Here is a 20968-nt window from a genome sequence, read left to right on the forward strand (position 1 = left end):
CAAAGTGATAAGAATGCCTTGATGTTGATGTATGCCTCTCCCTTTCAGCAGCACTAAGATCCCAACAAGGCATTACACTGGCAACTGTTGTCAGCATCATGACAATGAACCTCACACACACCCCTTCTTTTTCAAAGACAGCTGTCTATTCTGGTGAAGGACAGAGACACACCCTTTTCTTTATGCTATGGAAACGTCCACAAAGGCATTCCTCTTCATCCCAAAGACAAGCAGCCCATCGTCTTATTTTTACTCTGGGTTCCACAAAGCAATGCATCTCACAACTATTCAGATTCTCTGAAGTCGTGCAACAGCTGCTGCTAAGAATAAACATCCTTTCTCCCAGGACGAAAGAGGAAACTGTGGTTCAGACGGCTGTCTTGTAAATGATTACGGCCCAATACATTCATGAGAATGAGTATGAGGAAAGGGTTCCAAGGGTTTCTAAAAATGCAGACAAGGTGGTTTTGGTTATCAGATTTGTAGCAAAGGAGATTTCGGTTCAATGGGCTCTCCTAGGAGGGCTCTGGCATACAAGGACCAGAGTAAAGAGACAGATGGAAAGGAGGAAAGATACAAATGGTGGCGTATTTAACCTCTGCAGTTTAGATAAAGGGTTTTATTTGAAACACAAATCTTTATTTGAAACACAAATCTTTTACCACTCAAATTGTATACCACTCAGTCCTACAATTGTAACAATAAAGAGGTGGGAGAAATATTTGCTGCACTGCTCAGAAATACTGTCAACCTGGGAAACATTCAAGCCCATAAACGCATTACAGATTCAGCTTTAGGGGCGGAAGTCTGGAACATCACTTAATGGTGGGGAACAAACAGAAAAACACAGAAGGAAAATATGGCACTTGAGCACCATCTCCTTGATTATTTGCCATCAGCATGATTCATCCTAAAATGCTATTGTTAAAATTAGAAAGCCACTCTCCATTCATAAATTTCATCGTGTTCTGTTTCCTCATTTCAGAGCAATAAAAGCAATACTGAATGGCAGACAATATACCACAAATCCTAGTAACTGCAACTGAAGGCTATGATTATGGTGAAAATAAATGGTGAGACTAAGCACCAAGTACAATGAGAAAGCGATCACTTTCTGCTTTTAATTCCAAGCCCTCATTTTATAAAGGGTTCCTATTCTTCTCCCACTTAAGGAGAGGGCGGAGGGGAGGGGGTCCTCTCTGGTGAAGCGTGTGGGAACTGGGCCAACACACTAGGAGGAGTCTTAATCCCAGTGGGAAACTATTAGCTAGTATTTCCTGCAGTTCTTTGCTAGAAAGGAGCCTGCTGAGCGAAGACAAGAGGGTTTTAAAAGAACCTGGCTTTTTGGAAGAGGGGAATGACATCTGGAAAAACCATCTCAAAAGTTATGCTAGGGCTCACAGCAAATCAACTCACACATCACCATGGCCTAGCACAGCACTGGTCTTGCTAGGGGATGCAGGAAAATGCAAATTGTGAGATTTTCTTCCCAAACTCTGCCCAATGGTTAGAACTCTTTCCTCCTCCTCCTTCCCTGGACATTTGCCAAGGACCTGGATCTGATGCCTCATGGACCATCACCAGACCACAAACCACCACAATGTTGTAGCAGATAAGAGAATAAAGATGTGAAATCAAAAAGGACCTGATTAAAATCTTGGCCATTTCATTATTTTTACTGGAGCCCAAGAAAATCTGCTATTCTCTCTTGGAACCTATAACAACTTTTAAAAATCTGTGTTTTCCCGCAAGACTACTTGCCTACTTTTTAAAAACTGGGAAACCTTCCTCTAGAGACCAAGACTATACAGTAGGTTCCATCTACTCACTTTTCTGTGTTACATCTATTTACTCCTCCCTACAGAGAAATACCCTTTTCATTACACACATTTTCCCTCTATCCATCCAAGCAACTGACATGGGGACACATAAAGCATCAGAGAACAGGTAAAATAGTGCCCAAACACTGCGTGGTGGCAATATCCCCCTTTTCCTTTCTCTCAAAAACAATAATAGAATAAAAACAATAAAGGAATCTAGTTTTCGCCTATATTTATGACAGAAGCAAAAATCACACAGCCCTCCAGGTATCAGCCACAGTCAATATGATAATGCTGGGAAATGCTGTCCAGCTTTATTTGCTGGAGCCTTGAGGCTTTCCATCCCTGCATTAAGTGTACATTACATATTTTCATAAAGGTTTTTCCCCACAAAACAGATTCTAGCCTTGATGACATATGAAGAATAAGTGAATAAAGGAATTCAACAAAACAGGATGTAGCAGGATCTGAAATCTATCCCCTCAATCTTTCACCAAGCCAGTTCTCGAAGGACACAAGCAATACCCCAAGAATGATAACCTCCGAGGAACTTGCTACTTCTCTTGCCAAATCATAACATTTCTAAGTGTATTTTCACCTAACACCTTTCTTGCCAAAATTCTGGATGTTGCATCTCGAAATATCATCTGGATGCATGTGTGTGAATATTTCTCGCAGACACCTTGAGCTCATTTCAACATCTCCTTTGTTAGTTATGGCCTCTGTCCTCAACAGGCAGGGCTGAAAAAGTATTTGATTTAAACAGCTGGAAAACTATTTCTGGTCCAAGCAACAACATTCATTTTCAACATTTGGGACTTTCTCACGTCCTTCTACAAGGCAGTGTTTCAGAAGAGTCACTAAAACCTACGGATATAATCGCACTGTGGAGATAGGCAAGAAAATGCCATAGAGCAAAGACCCCCAAATATGTACAGGTGCTGGCTTTTGGGACCCTATCTCTCTCCTGTCAAATGTGTACTGGATTACGAAACAGGGCTGTTTTCATCATGTCTGCTGATAAATGCTGTAATTCCCTTTTCTTTGACAAATCCAGGTTTTTCAACAAATCGAGTCACATGGACATTATCTCATCCATACTCTGAAGTCTGCACTGGTTACTTCTTATCTTCAGGCATCTAATTCCTTTAACAGAAAAGAGTCTTATCCTGCTTTTTTGATATTTAATCATTCAAATCATGCATGATTGAAATAATAAAACATAATATTGTGGAAACGAACGCAAACAGAGAAGACTATGGCAGCCATTCTCAAATCTAACTGCTGATAAAAAGAAAGGGTCAAGCAAACAAAATGAGTATTTTGCATGGCACAGAGACAAGGTGAACTTCTTTGTTGTTGTGCCACCTTCAAATTATTTCTGAGTTATGGCAACTCTATCATGGGATTATCTTGGCAAGATTTGTTCAGTGGGGGTTTGCCATGACCTTCCTCGGCTTAGGGAAGGGTAGATATGGCAGCCACACCAAAGAAAGCTTTTGACAACATATGCTTCGTCTCCCATGAGAGCGCGTTTGGAGAAGGGCCTAAGAAAAATCCACTCACAGTACAGACTTCTACGTGTCTCATCACAACCCCAGCTCAATTGGTTGCACCTTCTTAATGGCACCATTGAGTCACATTCAGAAAAGTGAAAGTGGGGAGGGTCTTCAAAACTGCTTCCTTCCTTTAGCCATTCATACACTTTTCTCAAGTGAAAGCTAGAACATAGTAAGGAATTTTTATTTAGCATGGATTTATTTGGACTAGTTAAGTGTAAAAATCAGAAGAAACTAAAGAGCCTGAAAGATGCCTTTAAATGAAATGAACTGAAATGGACTGGAATGGGCCACTTCACAAAAGATGACCACCAGATCTACTACTGCGGACAAGAGGAACACCGAAGAAATGGAGTAGCCTTCATAGTTAATAATAAAGTTGTGAAAGCAGTGATTGGATACAACCCAAAAAATGATAGAATGGTCTCAATTCGAGTTAAAGGCAAGCCATTTAACATCAGTGATCCAAACATACGCCCCAACCACAGCTGCTGAAGAAGCAGAATTAGATCAGTTCTACGAGGATCTGCAGCACTTAGTGGATAACACACCAAAAAGAAACCAAGGGCAAGATGGATGGACAGTATCCTTGAAGTGACTGGCTTGACCTTGAAGGAACTGGGGGCGGTGACGGGCGACAGGAAGCTCTGGCGTGGACTGGTCCATGAGGTCACGAAGAGTCGGAGACGACTAAACGACTGAGCAGCAGCAGCAGCAGCTTTGTACTACTTGTCTGAGTTTGTGTCTGTATTATGGTATTTCAGCTTTGACAATGGACAATACTTTAAGGTTTATTGAATGGATGGTTAATTTTTTTCCATAAAGTTACACAACATATTGTTATGTAACTTTTATTAAATTCCTTTATTTTTTAGGAAGATCAGAAGTCCAAGGACAATCGCTAATTTGGAAATACTGCTCTCAGACTTTACCAATAATAGATGACTTCCTGCCTCTTGACAAAAATAGGTCAGCCAAAAGTATTCCATTTTTATTTTATAAAGAGAAAGATGTATCATGACAAAGATCAAGTTGCAGATTCCGGCTGCAGGCTCCAGTTTAGATTTCCTTTTAGAACTGGCTTTGGTAAGGATGTAGACAGCAACTATCAGAAGACCCCAAGTATAGAAATAGGCAGGAAAAGGGGGGGGGAGTGAATTTATTATTTATTTTTATTTATTTCCAATATTTCTATACCACCCTTCTCACCCGAAGGGACTCGGGTGGCGTACAATTGGCAACAATTCGATGCCGACACATCATTAAAACAACAACATATAAAAATGTATTACAACCAGTTAAATACTGTATAAAATATAAAACACAAATACTACTATAAGATTAAATCAGGATGTTTGGCTGAAAAAATTGCAACATCCAAGATTAGGGTATGATGGAAATTTCAAATTTTATTCTATTACAGTTTTAACTTTATCTGCAACTATAACCTCTAGAGCAGAGTTTGGGAAGATTACCCTTTTTAGTTAAAAATATAATCTGTTCCTCTCGCTCACAGCAAAATTAATCTGTTGTGCTATTTGTTGCTTTTTGTAGACTTACAGTGACCCTATAAATTTCATATGGTTTTCTTAGGCAAGTAGCCGCTTTCAGTTCCCTTGTGGAGAGAAAAAGCAGGGTATAAATAAACATAATAAACATAATAATAATAATAATAATAATAATAATAATAATAATACTCCAAGGTGATTTTAACAGTTTCTTCCTCTGATCGTTGACAATCTAATTCAGTTTAGCTTCGAAGATCAGACAAGATCTACTTCCTTTAGGACAGGCATCCTCAGACTGCTGCCCTCCAGTTATTGAGGCCTCAAACTCCCAGAAGCCTCTATTGCCAGCTTGTTCAATGGTCAGAAATTCTGGGAGTTAGAGGCTTAAACAGGACACAGTTTGGGGGTACCTGCTTTAGGGTATTTAGACTTTCTGTCGCTTTTTACTTGCAAGTAATGTTATGCAATGATGTTTTACTTTTCAAATGCTTAAAAAATCACCATACAGAATGATCCCAAATTCCCAAAAAGGAACACTGTAAGCATGTGTTGCCGAAGGCTTTCACGGCCAAATCACTGGGGTGTTGTGTCTTTTCTGGGATGTATAATCATGTTCTAGCAACTAGAACATGCTGCTAGAACATCACTATACATCACAGAAAACACACACCTCAACACACTAAAAGCTTGTTTGTTATGTATCTTTAAAGAATGCATAATGTTGATGTGGATTGTTCAGTTTTCATACAAGTATTGTGTTACAAGCCTGCTGTGAACAGCTGTTTCTCTACTGCAACCTGGGGGGGATCAGCACTGGTGCAGAGAGCACCATTGCGACTAGAACTGGTGTAAAATCTTGCTAATGAAATGCCACAGCAGGCTTCAAAGTTTAAACATTACATGGGCCATTCTTGGACCTTGGACCATGTATTGGCCACTCATCTTTTCCCTACAGAATTGAGAGCACCATGGAAGCAGGTTCATTTACCAAATAGGACCAGAATCTGCTTTTGTGGCTGGGTGATCATACTAAGTATGGATAACTACTAGCATTACTCAGTGCTATTCACTAAGCACAGAAGAAAGAACTGAGAACTGGGCTTTTTGGCAAGTAAAGCCTTCTTGCCAGGGCACAATATAAACAAACAAAAACAAGAGCACAGTAATATATTACTTTAATTAGATTAGTATCTCTTCTGTTTCCAGGTTTAAAAGAGAAACTGATGTTATATATTTCATTAGAAAAGACATATAGGTGTTCTGTCCATCAAATAGAAGCTTGGTGTGATGTGGTAGTGGACTATTTTAAATCAGAAACAAAGTGATGTAGTAACGGAGATAGAATGCTTTCCTACACAATTGCAATCCCAACAAAATTGCCTCAGAAAACTAACAAACAAGCTCCTGTCAGTGTCAACTATTAGCCAAAGCTGGTTCACAACCAACTGAAGCTAACACATCGAAGAATAAAGACAAAACAAATTACAAACCAGCAAACAGAACAAAGGCAAGCAACATTAAAAACCAAAGCCCCCTCTCCTGGTTCCTGCTTGGAAACACCCCTAATTTTAAGAGGAGATATTATATCTTTCCCCTTAGGATAACACATCAGCACGAAGTGCTAGTACATTTCATGCCCAGCTTCCAGGCATTTATTTATTAAGCCTCAAATACAATGGCACAGATTTACTGAATGTAATCCAGTTCAAGATTCAGTACATTTTATCTGTCAGTGATTCCCTAGGAACCGAAGAACAGCAAAAAGAAATGGAAGGTGGCTATTAAGGACCAGATACCCCCGGTTTGATCTTTTTGTCTGAAGGGATCTCACATCACTGCAAATCTAAATACAAGAGAAAAGTTGCTGTACAGTGGCATTTAATGCCCATGAAAATATCTAAAGACTGCAATAAACACTAATAACTTCTGTTGGCTGTTCCAGTTTGCCATACTGTGGCAAAATATGGTGGGAGATGAACTCTCCGATTATGAAAAGGCAAAGATGATCAATGCCTGGAAGCAAAAGGCAAGAATAAGTGCAGAGACATATAGCAGTTGTACTGCTACTTCACACACATTTCTACTGGTTGCTAGTTTAATTGAAACCTATTTTTCCACATTTTTGCAACTGCCCCTTGTGACACCAGGCTGCTTAAGAAGTTGAATAATTATCCCAGAGGGAGATAGGCTAATCTATCCTTACTAGAAGGCTGATGCTGTAAATAACTTGAAAGATTACAGAGCAAATATCAAGAGCTACTGAATCTGGATGATTCTCATAAGAAAAGGCTCTGCTTGGCTTCTTCGCAGGCAACAGATACTCACTGAAGGTCTTGCAGATGTCAGACACGGCTTTGAAGACTCTGTCAGAGAAGTTGACTTTCACCTTCACGTATTTCATGTTGGGAAGCTGGAGCCGGAGCAGTTTGTGTTGAGGAGTGAACTGTAGTTTCGCATCGGCCTGTATTCCATACTTGTCCAAGGTCCAGTGAGTTTTAAGGAGCCAGGTTTTCTTCTTTTCCCACCACAAAGCGTGGTCAGACCAATCTTTCTTGACATCTGGGGAAGCGATGATACAAGATTAGGAACCAAGCCAAATAGGCAACAACTTCAATCCACTCAATTTTTAAAGGAAGTATCAGTTTTTTAAGAAAACGGTATTAAACTATAGGGAGTAGACTTCCATCATTACTTCTCAAGAGCCATAATTATCACAATTAAATATGACATTAAAATTCAAAACATTGATGCAATAAAATGAAGGCAAATAGCACAAGCAGTTTAAAACGCCGAGAAAAACAAAAACATTTTGAACTAGTGTACAATGGAAAAGAGTCAGCATCCATGCCTTTCTTAGGACGGCATTTCAGCGTCGAGATGTTCCCACATAGAAAGCCTTCCCTTAGCTCATGCAGTTCTCCTAACAAATATCTAAGGGACATATCTAAGGGGGGAACAGTTCAGAAACACCTGAACTAGACACATAAAAATACTCTCAGGGAAAAACATAAAATGACAAACGTAAGGCCGATGGAAACATGTCTAACAGTGTCAGGTGGAATACATCTGGAAGAGGGCTTCATAAACACTGGGTAACGCTCCCTCCCCATTTTTCATATCTGCCCATTCTACCAGAAAGCACCAGAACTGAATGTCTACAATTACTCAAATAATCATAACAGTACGTTTTTAGATACTGTTTACGTGTGTTAATACGGGGCCATATTAACATTGGAATGTTTCAATAGGCCACAAAATGTATATGTTATTAAAATTCAGTGTCAGGTTGGCTATGGAAATGGAAACACACTTAGTCATTTGAGTAAATTGCACTCTCTCAGCCTCAGAGGAGGCCAAGGCACAGCACTCTGGACAACTTTTGCCAAGAAAACACTGTCACAGGGTTGCCATAAGACCAAAATACATAAATACTCATATACATATGTATGTGCATGCTATTTCTTAGAGGAGATGTGACACACACAATTCCTTCTTCTAGGAGATAGTGTTAAATTCCTTCTTCCCTCCTCCTTCTCATTATTTATTACATTTATTGGGTATTTTTTTCAAATGCATCCTTTGTGCTTTGCTTTTAGAGCATTAACGGAGCGCAGGGAATCTCATGATTTAATCATTGTGAGTCACTCTGAACCATTCTGGGTAAAGAGTGGGGTAATTTTCCCAACAGAGATAAAATTGGAGACGTCTGATTTTTATATTTGTCTCCAAAGGAGTCTTCATTTGTTTACAGTGGAGTGATGGCAAGCAAAGATAATAATCTCACACAGGTTATACTCCCTCAGATGCCCAACTCTTTCTTTGGACGCTTTTAAGCAGAGGCTGGATGGCCATCTGTCGGGTGCTTTGAATGTAATTTTCCTGCTTCTTGGCAGAATGGGGTTGGACTGGATGGCCCAGGAGGTCTCTTCAACTGTATGATTCTATGATATTAATAATAATATTATGATGTAATACAATGTAATAATAATTATAATTCACTATTATAATTGTATATTTATATTACATGCAATATTACTAATAATATTGCGATATAGTTGTATAATATAATATATTGTATGTATATATACTTGTAAACCGCCCTGAGTCCCCTTCGGGGTGAGAAGGGCGGTATATAAATGTCGCAAATAAATAATTAATAAATAAATAATAAGAACATTATACAGCAGGCATAGGCAAGCGTCACCCCTTTAGGTGTTTTGGACTTAAACTTCCATAATTCCTAACAGCCTATTCAACTGTTAAACACATGCCTATGTTTGACAGTGAAATAGGCTGCTTGGAACTATGGGGGATTCTGCCTCCTTGAAGGGTTTTTAACAGAGGCTGGATGGCCACCTGCCAGGAGGGTTTGAACTGAATGTTCCTGCATGGCAGAGATTTAGACAGGATGACCCTTGGGGTCTCTTCCAACTTTACGACTCTATGTTTTGGAGCAAAGCTAAATGCATACTGCACTGCCACACGGACAAAGATCAGAATTTTTGGGTAGCTTAACGAGATATTTATCTTTTCTTACAGAAAGCTGTTTCAAAACATGTTTCCCACAAATATATTGTTGGGAAATATTATTATGATTATTATTATTATTTCCCATACTTGTACCCCGCTCTTCTCATCCCGAAGGGGACTCTGAGAGGCCTCACAACAGGCAACAATTAATTTGATGCCAAACATACAATTCAAAAATAACAAATTTTAAAACATTAATCATTAAAACATCAATTAAAATTATGCAAGTTCAAAAACATAGTCCAAGGTCATGAATAGCTCCTGCTGGAATCTTGGAAACCAAAAGCCAGCTTTGGAACATGCACTCAATTCTAGTTAATAAACAAAAACAGAATTAAGCAAATAATTATGCCTGTTTCTTAGATGTGTATGTGAAGGTCACAGAAGTCACTTTAAACCTAGCACAGATTTTGAAATGTTGCTGAGCAGTTTTTTTAAAGACGTGCATTCATTAGCCAAGAAGCAGTGGCATAAAAACCCTAAATTTCACCATATGTGTCAAACTCAAGGTCTGCATCCTGAATCTAGCTGGCCATGTCCTTTTATGTGTCCCTCCAGATGCTGGACTACAACTCCTGTATTCCTCATAATTACATCATTGCACCTCCTGATTGTAGAAGGTGGCAGTTTGTTCTGCTGAGTCAGGATAGTGGGGCTTCAATTGATATACAAGGCTTGTGGATAAGATAACTGAGGTTAAAATGTCCTTTAACCTTTCCACAACCTCAGAGCCACAAGTGCTATTGGTTTGCAATTCCCATTATCTCCAGTCCGCAAGGCGAATTGGCCATCTGCAAGGACATTGCCCAGGCGATGCCCGGATGTTTTGATGTTTTTACTATCCTTGTGGGAGGCTTCTCTCATGTCCCCACATGGAGCTGGAGTTGACAGAAGGAGCTCCTTCAGGCTCTCCCCAGGTTGGATTCGAACCGGTAACCTTCAGGTCAGCAACCCAACCTTCAAGTCATCAATCCTGCTAGCACAAGGGTTTAACCCACTGCACCATCGGGGGGGCTCCAGTGATGGGGCTCCCATTCAATAATATCTGGAAACCCAAACTGGGTACAAACTAAAGAGCACATGCCACTAGGAAAAAAATTATAGTTGGTCCTCTGTATCCACGGATTCTTCGTCCACTGAAAGTAATTATAAGACTAATGTGGCTATCAGTGAAAAATCGTAAGGATGATGTGGCCATCAAGTTTGATACCCCAGCTCCAAAGGCATTAGATCTGTCTAAGCAGGCTCCGCTTTGCACATATATGGGGGACCCCCAATAAATACCAGGTGCTGTAGACTATATTTCAGAACAACAAGCAAATTCACCTTTGAGTATTCCTTGAAATAAAAAGGCATTATAAAATTCAGTAAGTTGACAGATATGCGCCCATTGTGACAGAACACTGCTCCTTTGCAATAAGAGTACTTTTTATGATCAAATGTTACAGGATATCTCTCTGTACTCCTTTTACCAACCAAAGGAAATGAACAGCTATTATAACAAGGGCTTTACATATCACAGCAGATAAATTAAAGTCATAAGACTGGGATGCCCAGCACAGAACATTCTGAGAATTGTTTGAAAAATCCGTAATCTAAGTTTGGGTGCCGGGGGGGGGGGGGGGGGGAGGAGAGAACAGGACAGGAAAATGACACATCTACTGTATCTGGCATTTAAGAGAGATTTACATCTGCATCGTTTAAAAACGCCTAGCCTTAAGAAGCAAACTTTGTTGATTTAGTATGAATAGAGAGCAGGAGCAGCAGCTATGGTTCCAAACAGCACGACATTCTATCATCAAATTAAACAAAACCAAATATAGAAAAGCATGCAGCTTGCAAAGAAATCTTGGCTGCTCTCAGCGAAATCCTGTCGAATGATTAAACTGGACTCTGGTCCAGACTTTCACTACTCTGAAAAAAATGTTCAGGGTGGACCTAAGAGACAGAAGAAGACTTTTGCATTATTCATGCTTCTGCTGTTTCTGATACAGATGTTAATGATTGATTAAAGTTTACAATAGCCTCTGGCATTACTACCATCACAAGCAGTTTGGAAAAAAAAAAACAATCATTTTTTTAAAAAACAAAACAAAACCCAAGATTAATTGTTTCCAAGCATTTTGTAATACTTGTGTAAGACTTCTGTCTGCAGTGGCCCAAAGATATACTTCTGACACTCTCTCAGCTATGATTGCCAGACTGTGTGTCCCTCTTACTTTCTCTGATCTGAATGCTCTAATTTGTTCCCTTTTTATATCCACATTATATCCACATCATTAATGTTCACCATTCACTAAAACAATAACAACTGACCAACAGGTGTATGTGCTACTGCTCTAGAGATGTGACGTCCTGGAAAGTTCAGTGGGGAACCTTTTCACCATTCTTTCCCCAATCCTGGGAGTAATAATCTTTTTAAATCCTTAATTTTGGAAAAACAAATAGAGAAAAATGCACATTTGAACTTTTTTCTTTTAGAAAACTACTTTTTAGACAAAATTCACCCATAAAAATGTATAGTTTTACCAAAGACTGTAGTGAATATAATGCAGTCCTCTCCATGTTGCCCTGATCTAACGATGAAAGCTGTGTAGCCTTCCTAATGTTGGACTGCAACCTCCAGTATCCACAGCCAGCATGGCTAATGGTGCATGGTGGTATCTGCAGTTCAGCAATAACTAGATGGCTGATTCTCACCCACTTCCAATACTATTAGACAATGGTAACTCATATGTAGATATAAAAACCAGAGCTGATTTCAACCTAAAGATGCAAATACACTCTTAGCATATGCCCACTTCCCCTTGCAGTTCTCTGTTATCCCTACATTTATCCAAAGGATAACCCAACACAAAGGAACAGGAGAATGGGGAATAACCTCCATCATGAAATGCTGACAGCTGTCTATTTTATCCAGTGTCGTTCACGTTGTCAAAAGCATTTCTAGGACTTGATTTTCTTAAAGAACTTTAAAATTTTAGCTACCTATGTCTTGACCTTGAAGGAACTGGGGGCGGTGATGGCCGACAGGGAGCTCTGGCATGGACTGGTCCATGAGGTCACGAAGAGCCGGAGAGGACTAAACCACTGAGCAGCAGCAGCATGGCTAAAAGAACCAACTACATTTCCACTTACCCTGAGTTAGTGAACCTGATGCCAATTTTGATTTCAAATGACAACTGAAGATGTAACACTAAACCAAAGTTAAGGGGAGAAAGGGGGAAATGCAATTAAGTCCTGGTTTGTGATTTCTTAACCATCAGCTAGAAGATCAGCAGTCCTATGTCTGCACTGGGCCAATAAATGTATGTTTAAAAGCCTTTTCCTGTAACTACAAAGAGTTACAGGGTAGAAACCAGGCAAGACTTGGCAATGATTCAAAATGCTCTAACAGCTGACAGTACCAAAAAGGAAAAAAGCTTAGCTACAAACCAGCAAAGATTATACTGTTAGCCATAGCTGCATAACTTGTGCACAAGGAGAGGAAACATGGACTTTTAGAGAAACGTTCTGCTCAGTCTCTTGCTAAGTGAGCAAGGCTAGTGTTCTTGATCAAAAGACACGTTGACTTAAAGGTACAGAGTAAAGATTTCCCTCCTAGTACTCCTTTCAGGAGGGCACTTGACATGATTTATAATTTCAGTGAACTAAGATAACAGATGAAGGTTTGCAAACAGAGAAAACTACCAGACTGAGAGAAAAAGGTGGAACACCACATGCATCAGATCAACAGTAAAATCGATAAAGTACAATCCACTAAGTACAACTCTGCTAAAGGCCCAGAGGAGTGATAGAGGTTAGAATGGTAACCCCCTTCAATTTTAAACACATCTTTTAAATTATAGTCAGCCCTCCAAATCTGCAGGGATTACGGGCCCAGGAATTCTATGAAAGTGAAAAAACTCAAATAAAGAAATTGTTATTTTTTTTTTAACATAAGAGGACATACAGTAGAGTCTCACTTATCCAACATAAATGGGCCGGCAGAATGTTGGATAAGCGAATATGTTGGATAATAAGGAGGCATTAAGGAAAAGCCTATTAAACATCAAATTTGGTTATGATTTTATAAATTAAGCACCAAAACATTATGTTATACAACAAATTTGACAGAAAAAGTAATTCAATACGCAGTAATGCTATGTAGTAATTACTGTATTTACGAATTTAGCACCAAAATATCATGATATATTGAAAACATTGACTACAAAAATGCGTTGGATAATCCAGAACGTTGGATAAGCGAGTGCTGGATAAGTGAGACTCTACTGTATATGGTAAAACATCAAAACCCCTGGGCAACGTCCTTGCAGACGGCCAAATTCTCCCACACCAGAAGCCACTTGCAGTTTCTCAAGTCGCTCCTGACATGAAAAAAAATCTGCAAAAGTCAAAGCCACAAATATGGCAGAATGACTGTGGTTATGAAAAGGGACTTCCCCCTGTCCAGACACATACAAATTGACATCTTTAAATTCAAGAACGATTACTTTTCAGTAAGATGAAGTACTTTTGTATGGAGTATCAGTACTTGGGAAAGGGGGGGGAGAGAAAGCTCTTTCGCACACAGGTTTACAGTATAGGTCTTGCCACATGGTTGCTGAAGACATGATTGCTCAAAGTGGAAATCACATTTTTTTATTTTAAAAACATAACAACCTTTTTTCTACAGGTCAAAACAAATCCGAAGAGTGGTTACAGAGTAGCCTACAAGTCTCTGACCTCCTATTTCTCTTTTAAGCCCCAGCCCTCCTCCCCAAACCCTTTGCCATTATTACCTCTAGGAACTGTTTCCAAGGAGCCAAAGTGACAGCCTTGTGCCTCATTGTGAGCAGGAATCAGAGGCAACCGGCAATCCAGACAATCTCAAAAAGGATCCATTAAAGCACTCAATGACTTGGAATCACTGAAAGGCCTTTCTCGCATCTTCAGTCTCATCCTAACGCTGAAGTTGCTCTGGAAGTGCTTGGCATTGACAATTCACAGCACATTTACACTCTCTCCAACCAACTCTCCAACTCCTGAAACTAAGGAGTCCTGTCCAGTGGCAGCTAAACTAATGTTACAAAGTGGGAAATATTGTGCACCCTGTTTTCTGACTTTATGTGAATGAAAGGGAATGTCTTAAATATGAGAACAGGTGTGTGCACGAGCCTCATTAATGGTAGATGTGTATGGATGCATGCAACTCTCAGCAAATCACAGAGGCATGTTTACTTTAGCTCAGGCATGGGCAAACTTCGGCCCTCCGGGTGTTTTGGACTTCAACTCCCACAATTCCTAGCAGCTGGTAGGCTGTTGGAGGTTTAGCCACTTGGAAATATAAACACACATAAATAGATAGACCGACAGACACTTTCTTAGTCCTGCTTCAAACACTGAAGATCCCTGGCCATTTTCTTCTTGGAAGTTCACCAAGCAGGAGAGCTTCCAATATGCACAAATTCCTGTTTATTCAGTGGAATAATATTTTAATTCTGATATACAAATAGTTCCAACACAAAGCAGCTCACCAAATAAGCACAAAAGGAGCCTGTTAATTCTTTAAGAAAACAATTAGCAATTAAATAGCACTCTCGTCCAAAAATGTATAGAACAGTGGAAATCAATCCATTAGTTCATTTAGCATTAGAGCTAATATGAGAAAAGACCCAAATCAGTACATGGCAGGGGGGAAAACAGGCTATGAGGGAGCTAAAAAGACCCATTAAAGATGGTCAACAGTGACTTCAATATGAAAATGGAATTCTACAAGAAATTATTACTTTTCAACCTACACAGGACTGTTAACAAGAAAAAAAATCAGATAAACTACAATTTCCTCTTATCAAGAATGAAAACCATCATCAAAGGCTGGCTTTGCTGGAACCACTGTCAACTGGTGTTCCAAACACTAGGAAGCAGTTCAAAAATTAGTATTGGCCAAGCTAATATGATTTAATCTAAACCAAGGTGGTGTATTTCCAAGGTTAAGCTTATGCCTACATCAATGTGGCAGACCTGTTAACAGGTCTGCCGCTCTGATGTAGGCATAAGGTTAGTCTGATTCCAGAACACAGAAGGGTTTCTTAATAGTTTCCACTGCGAGCAGGCACACAATTTCAGATATCGTCTTAGTGGAATTACTGCTGCTTCCACATTCAGGCCTACTCTAGTAATGTATAGGGGAAAAAAGAACCAGGTAGAGAAGACCTAACATGAAAGTTCATTCCAGCTTGTGCTTTGAGGAATGGTGAATGCATTAGCTCTTTTTAGAAGTAAAAAATTAATGCAGTCATGTTTTTATTGTAATACAGCCTGGAGAATGATAATCTGTTTTCCATATGACTTTCAGTAAAACAAAGCATTAACTGCTTAAATCCAACAAATACTCAAATAATAGAAAGGTTTCACTACTTGGGCAAAATTACATAGAAAGTTCCTACACATGGGCAAAAATATTTTAGTACTATCTGTATCTAGCCTGCCCTTTTCTCACTGCAAGAAAACCACCTTACAACTCAAACCATCTTACAACAAAACATAAAACTTTTTTGTTAAAAATCCCAAAGATACAAAATTAAAATGTGATCAAAAGAATACAAAAAGATTAAAATATACATCATTAAAACACATTTACACACTCCGACACAATGAAAGGACATATCCAGAATCTCATTTTTGAGATGAATAGGGTTTTTTTGTGTCAGGAGCAACTTGAGAAACTGCAAGTCTGGTGTGAGAGAATTGGCCATCTGCAAGGATGTTGCCCAGGAGACGCTCGGATATTTTGATGTTTCCACCATCCTTGTGGGAGGCCTCTCTCATGTCCTTGACATGGAGCTAGAGCTGATAGAGGAAGCTCATCCGTGTTCTTCTCGGGTTGGATTCGAACCGGCAACCTTCAGCTCAACAACCCAACCTTCAAGTCATTGGTCCTGCCGGCACAAGGGTTTAAACCACTGCACCTTTACATGTGAAAACATACCAGAAGACATGTGCCTGGAGGTACATTTTCAGGACCAATTTTCTCCTCTACATTCAGAATGTAATGCTATTATACATTTCAGATGGCTGCATAAAAATGTACAAGTTTACATGCCCAGCAATGGCCTCTATCTCTCTAGAGGAGTATGCTTCCTCACATGATTTCTGCAGCCACTGTGTCTATTTTCCTGTTTAGCTGTGTTCAAATCCTTGCCCATATTCAAGAGTACCATACAGGACCTGTCAACTTATGCTTTCATTTTCCCCAAGGCGTAGTGTTTGATTACAGCTATTCAGCCAGAACATAGTATTGAAGTAGGGCTTCTTAAAAAAGAAATCTCAGAATAATGTGGCATTAGCATAACCATTTTGTAAAGTAATGAAAAGATAAAATTGTAGGTCCATTCTATTCCACTGAAATGGTCAGAAATGCAGAACTTTCCAATTTCTCAGCACTTCCTCATGATAATATTCCCAAACAGGTAAAGAAGGAAAATATACATTTGCCTAAATGTTAACTTGTATTTGCTATTATGTGCCATAATTCGGAATTATGGAAAGCTTTTCATTTTCTCGGCAAGACTTTTCAGAGGAGGTGTGCTACTGACTGGGAGAATGTGACTTACTCAAGGCCACCCACTGAGTTTCCAGGGAGTTAAACCCTGGTCTCTCAGAGTTTTAGTCCACTGTACTATCTGGCTTAAAGCATACACAACAAGATAAATAGGAAGTATACTTCTCTCAGAATGGTATCTAGACATCTCCACAGGCTGCTTTGTAATTTGGCTGGATAGTCATCAAAGGACACTTCCCCGTTAATCTTACATCTCCATAGCATCTTTAGGCTCTGGTGATTATCAAGAGGTCCTGTGAACTGAAGTGGGTACCTCTCTGTAGCCAAGCCCCCTTCTCCCCAGTGACTCAGACCAAAAGACGCAAAGTGTTCCTGGAGCATTGCCACAAGGATTACTCCATATCTGTTGACAAGCACGAGATCTTCTCCCCTAAATTCAGATGTGATGATTGCCAATCATGACTTTGCAACTGGCATCAATGCCAGATTCCTTTAATGCTGCCTTCATGAGTCTGCACTCAAAAGCTCCCTGTCACATATGACAGTGTGAAATGCTCTCCTGTTTCCACAAAATAACGTCTCTCTAAACCAAAGCTAAACCCACCTCACCCACATAACTTTTTCCCCAAGTCCTGACCCAATTTCCAAGATCAGCAGAATCATAGAATCATAAAGCTGAAAGAGATATCAAGGACCATCCAGCCCAACCCAATTCTGCCATGCAGGAACACACAATCAAAGCCCTCCCAACAGCCTCTGCTTAAAAACTTCCAGAGAAGAGGTCTCCAGCACACTCCAAGGCAGCATATCTTACTGTCAAACAGATCCCACAATCAAGTTCTTCCTAATGTTCAGGTGAAATGTCTTCTGCAATATATCCATTGACCCATATCCTAAATCTCCAGAGCAGCAGAAAACAAGCTTGCCCTCTCCTTGGTGTGACATCGTTTCAAATATTTAAACACAGCTATCATGTCCCCTCTTAACTTTCTCTTCTTCAAGCTTAACATATCTAGCTCCCTAAAAACTGTTCATCCAAGGAATTTATGGTTTTCAAGCTTCTGACTATGTTGGTGGCCCTTTTTTGAACCACTTCTAGCTTTTCCATCTCCTTCTTGAACTGTTTTGCCCAGACACAGGATTATTCCAGGTGAAGTCTGATCAACCTAGAATAGAACTGAACTATTACTTCCATTGATCTAGGCACTAGACTCCTATTGATGCAGCCTAGAATCGCATTGGCTTTTTAAAGTTGCTGCACCATGAAATATATTACTCATCCACATGCGTACACCATAACTGTATCCAATTTTAAGGTCTTAGCTTCAGACATTAAGCTCAAAACAAGTATTTTAACATCCATAAGCAGAAGTCTCAGAACAGGTTTTCTGTAGTATTTTAGGTATGAGTTTTTTTTTACTCCATACTACTTTTACCTGCCTTGAGGCAATAAGGCTAAAGCATATTACAAACCTAACTATGACACATCTGAGAATAAATATTTAAATTAAAACCTCAATTTGTGACCATCTCTCTCTGTCGTGTCTGGGCATGGCCCCATGTAAGCCGCCCCGAGTCCCTCCGGGGAGATGGGGCGGGATATAAGAATAAAATTATTATTATTATTATTATTATTATTAAAGATTTGTGGAAGAAAATCTCAACAGACTAACCATGAACTCTCTCTGCTGTGTTGAGAGGAATCCAACTGCCTTTCCATTGCAATCACTTCCATATTCACTTGGTGAAATCCTATTCTCCAAGCAGACACATGAAACTACACTACGTGGCCTACAGTTCAACTGATATCAGCCTACAGGAAAGGAGGTATTATGTATCAGAGATATCCTGTACAATTATACCTGTAAGCTAGATAATCTTTTATTGAACAGAAATGCAATACTTGAACTGAATTTCAGCTCTTCACACAACAGTCAATGAGATAGGGGGGAAATCATACCTATTGCCTGGTGAAGGATCCTATTGTAAGAAAACATTTTTGGTCGTGTATTTTGTGGGAAAGTCAGTGTGGTGTGATAGTTTGAGTCGAACATCTCCGGGACACAATGGTTCAAAGCCATGGAATACTATTGAACAGGTCATACATTCTCAGCCTTAGAGGAAGGCAATGGAAGGCTTCCTCTGAATAAACATTGCCAAGAAAAAGTAAAAGCACCTAACCATTTATATTGCCAATTATTTTATTTTGCATATGTGACTAAATAAGTGTTGTCTGTCATGCACACTGAACTCTGGTTGTTTTTCTTTGCATTGATGTCACTGTAAGCCCTCCATAATAAACTTCATGGAACTAACAATTTACCTTTCACAACATCAGAAGATACATACATACATAGAGGTAACTAACTAGGGCTCTGGCAACAGTTCCCAATTACACCCAACTAGAAAAGCAATAGGGAAACTTCAGTAGAGGGATATTATATATGGATGCAGAACTGAGTGATCCCATTTTGGAAATCATATCACCAAGTCTTAAGAGGAAGTGGCTGATTTGGGTTGGGTCTAACTATAACCCTCCTGTTTCCTTCCTTTGCTATAACAAGCCAGAGATTTCAAATGGCTCTGGAGACAGCAATCTTCCCAGACCAATTGCCTCCCAGTCTCATTTTTTAGAAGCAAACTCAGTGATACTTGAAAGTTATTGCCAGCAGTCATATACTTTTTTTTCTTTCTTACTGTCAAGTGAGCACAGAAAAGTAATCAGAGAATGTTTACTGCAGAGAATTGAAAAAGATGCAGCTGCCAGCAATGTCTTCCAGCGACTATCAAGATTGACCCTCGACCTTCTTGTTACAAAGAAGGCTACAGGGTTCTTTGGTTCTACAGAAGCACTTAATTGGACGCTAGAAAGATAATCAGAACTGCCCACTTGGGAAGTAAACAGAACTAAGTGCAAACGGAACTGATAACAAGAGACAACTGATATCTGTGGGAATTCTCCCTGATAATAGTCTTTGTCCTCTTTGGTTCAGTTTGAGATCACTCCTGAATAGTCTGAAATTAGATTTTATAGAACACGGATATATGTTTGCCAAAAAAGAAAGGAAAAGATTACATTTAGAGTTTTGTCAAAATAGGCATACGTTTGTATAGTAATGATTTAAGGAAAAGGGTTAAGAAAAGAGTGACTGTTCTGATGCATGTCCTACAGCAAACAAAAACAATGTGTTGTTTAGTCCAATCTCTTTGATCAATACCAGTAAGTTGGGCAGAGAGACATTATTTTTAAACTGAAAGGTGTTGTAAAGGAACATATCATTTAACCTAAAAAAATCAAGGCAAAACAGAAAATTACATCCTATCAGCCCATATCACTGGATTTCAGCTGCTAAATTGAGAACCATTACTGGCTCACAAGTAGTGGGTTGTAAAACCAGCAGTGGTGCCAATGGGACAGTTAATCATATTGGGATGTTAATCCATAATCAAGATACTTGTTGCTGAACCAATTTGGGAGACAACATTAAGTATCCTAGATATTTCCTTGAAAACTGAGACTGAAACTAGGAACAAATTTACAGCCCTATTGCTACCAACTACCATGGAGAAGCACTTACTCATTTCCCTCAGCACTAATTTTTAAAATAATTCTTATATCTCACTTAAGTACTGCTTTTGTGTACTTTCAATATTGCTTTGAGTATTGCTTTCCAAACCAAGGAACACTGTTGTTAGATTTCATTCACACAACTCTGTGAACTTTGGTGAGTACAATTTGCGTCTTTCTAATGCTATCACACTTTGACCCAAAACACTAATATCTCGTTCTTCTGTTTATCTGTGAATGCCTTCCATCCATCCCCACCTGAGTGTCTGAAGAAGTGGGTGATATCCATAAAAGCTCATGTTGAAATAAACCATTTGGTCATTAAAGATGCTACTGGATTTCTTCATCTTTTTCCTTTCCATGCTGCAGCAGACTGTTTTATTTGGTTTTTATTTCTTCATTGCTTCAGGCGATGAAAAAATGCATAACGTAATACATTA

General features: G+C 39.3%; 1 protein-coding gene across 4 annotated transcripts in view; it reads right to left on the reverse strand.

Moving 5' to 3' along the window:
• fermt2 (FERM domain containing kindlin 2) overlaps nucleotides 1–20968 on the reverse strand; it is a 116031-nt gene that overhangs the window by 72988 nt on the left and 22075 nt on the right. For all 4 annotated transcript variants that reach the window (XM_062968687.1, XM_062968686.1, XM_062968685.1 and 1 more), the window contains exon 3: nucleotides 7213–7446. In XM_062968687.1, coding sequence (XP_062824757.1) covers nucleotides 7213–7446 — 234 coding nt within the window. The remainder of the gene's footprint in view (nucleotides 1–7212; nucleotides 7447–20968) is intronic.

This window comes from Anolis carolinensis, chromosome 1, assembly GCF_035594765.1.
Source record: "Anolis carolinensis isolate JA03-04 chromosome 1, rAnoCar3.1.pri, whole genome shotgun sequence".
Lineage (NCBI taxonomy): Eukaryota > Metazoa > Chordata > Lepidosauria > Squamata > Dactyloidae > Anolis > Anolis carolinensis.